Source organism: Arachis hypogaea, chromosome 14 (genome assembly GCF_003086295.3).
Source record: "Arachis hypogaea cultivar Tifrunner chromosome 14, arahy.Tifrunner.gnm2.J5K5, whole genome shotgun sequence".
In the NCBI taxonomy this organism is placed as follows: domain Eukaryota; kingdom Viridiplantae; phylum Streptophyta; class Magnoliopsida; order Fabales; family Fabaceae; genus Arachis; species Arachis hypogaea.
This window is the reverse complement of record NC_092049.1, coordinates 26,581,029-26,587,028: the sequence shown is the minus strand read 5'-3', so window position 1 is coordinate 26,587,028 and position 6,000 is coordinate 26,581,029. Positions and strand designations below refer to the sequence as shown.

The 6,000-nt window shown below is 36.3% G+C and overlaps 1 protein-coding gene across 1 annotated transcript; it reads left to right on the top strand.

Annotated features, from left to right (window-relative positions):
- Positions 1–3,103: 3,103 nt before the first annotated feature.
- LOC112742454 (uncharacterized) lies at positions 3,104–4,150 on the top strand. The gene is made up of 2 exons (XM_025791688.1): positions 3,104–3,566; positions 4,035–4,150. Exons 1-2 carry the CDS (start codon positions 3,104–3,106, stop codon positions 4,148–4,150), a joined length of 579 nt encoding a protein of 192 aa, XP_025647473.1.
- Positions 4,151–6,000: the final 1,850 nt, after the last annotated feature.

Sequence of the window (6,000 nt, the reverse complement as noted above, 5' to 3'; positions counted from 1 at the left end):
TGTCCTCGGAAGGTCTTTTAGTGAAGTTGCGCTATCCAGAGGTGGATTGTGAACCAACTGGTTGGGATTGCCTCTCTTGAAGACTTGGAAAGGACTGCTCCATGCACCAGGTTGAGGGAGTTTCCAACTACCTGGTAACATTACAAAATTATTTAAATAATTCGCAGTTATTAAAAAATAAAGATGATTCTTCTGATGAAATTAAATCAGATAGGGTTAGTAAGTTTGTTAATTGTAATGTGTTCGATTCGACGTTCCCAGTCGAATTTAGTTATAATTTCCTTATGTCTTGTAATGAAACTAATGATGCGAGCCGGACTGCCAATTTAATAGCAGAGGCCCATTGTGTAGAAAATAAAAGTGATGATGATTTAATCAAAGATCTGATTTCTTCTATTTCTGATGATTCTATTGATTTCACTTTTGATTGCATCTATGATTTGGAACCTTTGGGATTTGAAAAATATTCAACCAAAGAGGATGATTATTATAAAGGGTTTGAATCTCAAGATCCCTTAGAAGAAATTAATCTAGGGACTTTTGATGATGTTCGAATTACATATATTTATAAAGATCTTGTTGATCCTTTTCGAACTGAACTCTTTAATCTTTTATATGAATTTAAAGATTATTTTGCTTGGGATTATCATGAGATGCCTGGTCTCGATCGTTCATTGGTAGAACATCGATTAGCATTGAAACCTAATGCTCGACCTGTAAAACAGACTCCAAGGCGTTTTGCTCCTGAAATCAATATTAAAATTAAAGAAGAAATAGAACGCTTAATCAAAGCAAAATTTATTCGAACTGCACGTTATGTGGAGTGGGTATCAAACATTGTCCCTATTATGAAGAAGAATGGGAAGTTGAGAGTCTGCATCGATTTTTGAGATTTTAATAATGCTACTCCAAAAGATGAATATTTTATGTCTATCACAGATATGTTAATAGATTCTGCGGCGGGGAATGGAATTCTTAGTTTCATGGAAGGATATTTTGGATATAATCAGATTTTTATTGCAGAAGATGACGTGGCTAAAACTGCTTTCCGTTGTCCTGGGGCATTAGGTACATATGAATGGGTGGTTATGCCTTTCAGTTTAAAGAATGTTGGAGCAACATATCAGCGCGCAATGAATGTCATTTTTCATGAATTCATTGGGAAGTTTATGGAGGTATATATCGATGACGTAATGGTCAAATCGATTTCCGTGAATCAACATATTGACCACTTAAGAAAGACATTCCTTACTATGAGGAAGAAAGGTTTAAAAATGAATCATTTGAAATGTACTTTTGGAGTATCGACTGGAAATTTCTTGGGATTTGTTGCTCATAAAAAAGGGATAGCTATTGATAAAAATAAAGCAGATGCAATATTAGCATTGTCTGCATCCAAATCGAAGAAGGAATGCAATCGTATTTGGGAAAAGTGAATTATCTTCGGAGATTCATCTCGAATCTTTCAGATCGAATTAGGGTATTTGCACCTTTAATGAAATTAAAAAATGGTTCAAAATTCAAATGGACCACAGAACATCAATTGGCGTTCGATTCGATTAAGGCATATTTGTCAAAAGCCCCGATTATGGCGAATGTTCGTCCATATGAGCCTTTAAAATTATATATTGCAGCATCTGAAAATACTATTGGATGTATGTTAGCCCAGAATGATGAAAACGGGCATGAGCGAGCAGTTTATTACCTTAGTTGAGTATTAACTGACATCGAAGCAAGGTATTCCCCAATCGAGAAATTGTGTTTGTCTTTATATTATGCATGTATAAAATTAAAGTGTTATATGGTGGCTAAGTCAGTGAAAGTTATAGCACAAACTGACATAATTAAGTATATGTTAAGTTTCCCTATGTTAAGGGGACGTTTGGGGAAGTGGATGCTGACATTGACGGAATTCGATTTACATTATGTTCCAGCCAAGGCTGTGAAAGGACAGGTCATTGTAGATTTTCTTGTAGATAATTCGAAAGATCTGAATGACCAAGGGGCAAACATAATCGAAGTAGAAAGCAATTATTGGAAATTGTATTTTGATGGATCCAAGCATAAAGATGGTGCAGGAGTTGGGATTCTCATTATCTCACCAGAGGGTATTCCATCAGAATTCTTGTTTGAATTAAAGTATCCTTGTTCGAATAATGTGGCCGAATATGAGGCTCTAATTTTGGGTCTTGAAATTTTAATCAGCAAAGGAGCTTTAGAGGTTCAAATTTTAGGGGATTCACAGTTAGTCTTAAAGCAGCTATCGAAAGAATTTAACTGTAATAATGAAACGTTACAAAAATATTTAGTAACTACTTGGGAATTATTAACATCTTTTCAAAAGATTTCCTTGGTGCATATCCCTAGAATTCATAACGAAATTGCTAATGAGTTAGCCCAAATTTCTTCGAGGTATCGGGTTGGTCCAGAGATTCTTAGGAAATTATCTGGTATCCATCAAATTTTAGTACCAGCGAATGAAAGAGAGGTTTTATGTATGGATGAATGGGAGGATTCTGCTTAGAGAAAGCCTATTGCTCTTTATTTAAAGGATCCCAATGTTGCAGTTGATAGAAAGATAAAATTATAAGCCATGAATTTTGTCTTATTGGATGATGAACTGTATAAAAAAGGGATTGATGGGAGTTTGTTAAGATGCTTAAGTCGAGATGATCAGAACATTGCCTTGGGTGAAGTCCATAATGGAATATGTGGTGCCCATCAGGCAGGGAAAAAGATGAGATGGGTATTATATCGAAATCATGTATATTGGCCGTCCATGATAAAAGATTGTATTGATTATGCGAAGGCATGTCTGGAATGCCAAAAACATGGTTCGATTCAACAAGTTCCAGCATCTGAATTACATTTGATAATAAAGCCATGACCATTTAGAGGTTGGGCTTTGGATTTAATTGGATTAATTCATCCTCCTTCGTCCAAGCAACATAAGTTTATCTTAGTAGCGATTGATTATTTTACAAAATGGATTGAGGCGATTCCCTTTATCGAAGTAGGTCAAAGTGAGATAATAGATTTTATTGAGGAACATATTATTCATCGATTTGGAATTCCTCAAACGTTAAGTACTGATCAAGGAACAATGTTTACTGGTCAGCGGGTGAAAAGTTTTGCAGCTTCAAGGAATATCAATATGATTACTTCGACTCCCTATTATGCACATGCTAATGGGCAGGTAGAAGCAGCAAATAAAATTTTGATAAGTTTGATTAAAAAGCATATTGGAAATAGGCCTCGAACATGGCATGAAACTTTGAGCCAAGTGTTATGGGCTTATCGAAATTCACCAAGGGGTTCGACATGTACTTCACCATTTAAGCTAGTGTATGGTCATGATGCAATACTACCATTAGAAATTAATTTGAATACTTTGAGAGTATCGAGACAAAATGATTTACCAGTTGATGATTATTGGAATGCAATATTCGATGAGTTGAATGAATTAGACTCAGAACGAATTTTGGCACTTGATAATATGATTCGACAAAAAGAAAGTATTGCTCGAAGTTATAATCATCGAATCAAGGAAAAGTCTTTTAATACAGGTGAATTAGTTTTGAAAATTATTTTGCCAATGGAAAAGAAATTGAGATTTCTTGGTAAGTGGTCCCATACTTGGGAGGCCCATTCCAAATAATTAGAATGTATTTTGGAAATGCTTATCATATTAAAGATATTGAGTCAGGAAGAATAATTAATTCGGTTAATGGAAAATACTTGAAGCAATACTACTGTTGGCAAAAGTAGAAATGCAACATACATATGTCTAGAAAAGATGAAAGTTGCTACAAAAGATGAAATGAGAAATAAAAAAAAGGGAATTCAAGGTGCCACTAGTTTTGCCAAATCGGAGCGTAGCTTTCCCCTTTTGTTCTCTAGAATCAAAAGCATTTCAATTTGTTTGAACTTATCGGCTTGGATTTCTCGAGTTGATTTTCATATTCTCCCCATTTGGTATCAATTGAGATAAGTTCCTGAATAAGGTGATGTTGATCTTGTTGGGCTATTGCTAGGGGTGTGGCTATGGCAGCTCGACTTTGGCGTATGGTGGCAAGCTGTTCTTGAATCTGAATTAATTCTGACTCGAGTCTTGTTTTTTCTTGATCATGAAAAGCTTGAACAGAAATAGCATGGGAGATTCTTACATCAAATTCCTCACGAGAAGCTTAGATTGGTTGAGCAGTTGCGAGGCAATTTTCTATATTGGATTTGGCTGTAGCTTCTTCATTCTCAATTTCTTGGAGTTGAAATTGAGATGAAACACTCTCATTGAGAAGTTGTTTGAATTCTTGAATTGAGGTAGAATGTGGTCTATTAGTTGGGAGTTCAAAAGAAGAATTCAAAAGGTCAGCCAGGAGTTTGTTAAGAATTGGATCATTAACCCATGTTGTAGGTGGATGATCCAAGAGCTTTATGAGTGATCGAAGTTGTTCCCGAGTATCAGGATCTAATTCAATTGAAGGCCTTGATGTAGCAGGTCTTAAGATCGCTGGTACAGGCACTAAAATTTTATTTTCTTGGATAACTTTATTTAAGATAGAAATCAAGTTATCCAAGGAAGCACTTGTAGTGGTGGTAGAAGCACTTGCTATTTCAAGCCTTGGCCCAAAAGGAGTTTGAAGATTAGCTTGGAGTGAAAGACTAGGTTGTAATTCTGGAGGAGTTTCTAACATCTTGGACCGAGAAGAATCTGAATTGGTGGTATCAGCAGCTTTCGAAGCTGAATTAGAGTCCAGAATCACCTGGTTCTCTTCAGAAAATGCAGCTTGATTATTCGGTGAAATTGATTCAAGTCTATGGGTTTCTTCTGGAGAGTGCTGCAAGATATTTGCTGTCAGATCAATCACCTGTGTTATGTGAGGAAGAGGTGGATGAGCAGCAGGAATTGATTGTAGGGACCCTGTGAATTGAATCGAATCATGTGATGTGGAGTGCTCTGGGTCATTTTGTTGTCAGGGAATTGGTTGATCAAGAGCTCCAGTGGAAGAAGCTGATTGGGCAACATTAATGGACTAGTACAAAAGGTACACAGTTATGAGTTTAAAATTTATTTTTAAACTAAGTAAGATGTGTGTAATGATGATTGTGTTACCTGAGGAATTCTGGATCTTAGTATTAACTGAGAACCGGGATCAGAATCGGCTGCATCTTCTGATTGAGAGGAAGCAGCAAGAGAATCCTTATTGGTTGGTTCACTCTCATCAGCGCTTTCGCTTGATGATTGCAGCACTAACTGTTAAAAGCCCAGGATCAATTATGTTTAAAAAAAGTGTACAATTCGAAGGATATTTCGAGTTTGAAAAATAGAGTTATGAATAGAAGAATTACTCTTCGAGAGGTTCTGGTAGGAGTTCTTCTGCTCTTATGTGGTGGTGGTCGAGTAGCATCATTCTTTCTTTTGTGAGTTCTTTTTGGTGAACTCTCAGTGATAGCCATTCGAACAGCAGTTTGCTGAATTTCTTCTACGGTATGGGCGTACCTTGAATAATAAGCAGCCCACCATTCGAAACAAGATTTGGTGATAAATGAACTACGTTCATAAATCAAGAAGTTGAAGCGGTCTCTTTGTTTTTGATTTTTTGAGAGATAAGTGTTGAAATCTTCTTGGGATGTCAAAGTAATGTGACAGAATGGATCACTGTGTCGAGGTTGTGGAGTTGGGATAGCTTGAGAAAATTTTAGTTGTCTTGCAGTCAAATGAGGAGCATACAGGGTTATCTTGCACCTTTCTTTCCTATACTGTGGTAACCCTATTGGTATCACTTGAACAACCAATAAGTTTGCCCAAGTTCGATTTGCAAGTTCATTTTTCTCGTTAGTATTGGGAAAGAGCAAACGATCAAACCAGGCATGGCTGCAATTATGGCGCAAAAAAGGAGTAAAATTAAGTTGATCATTATCAAAATCTTTGTAGGAATGAAAAAGAGAGAAAACTGCCCAGAATCTGTCTTCATCTGATTGGGTGTTTGGAAAATTGGG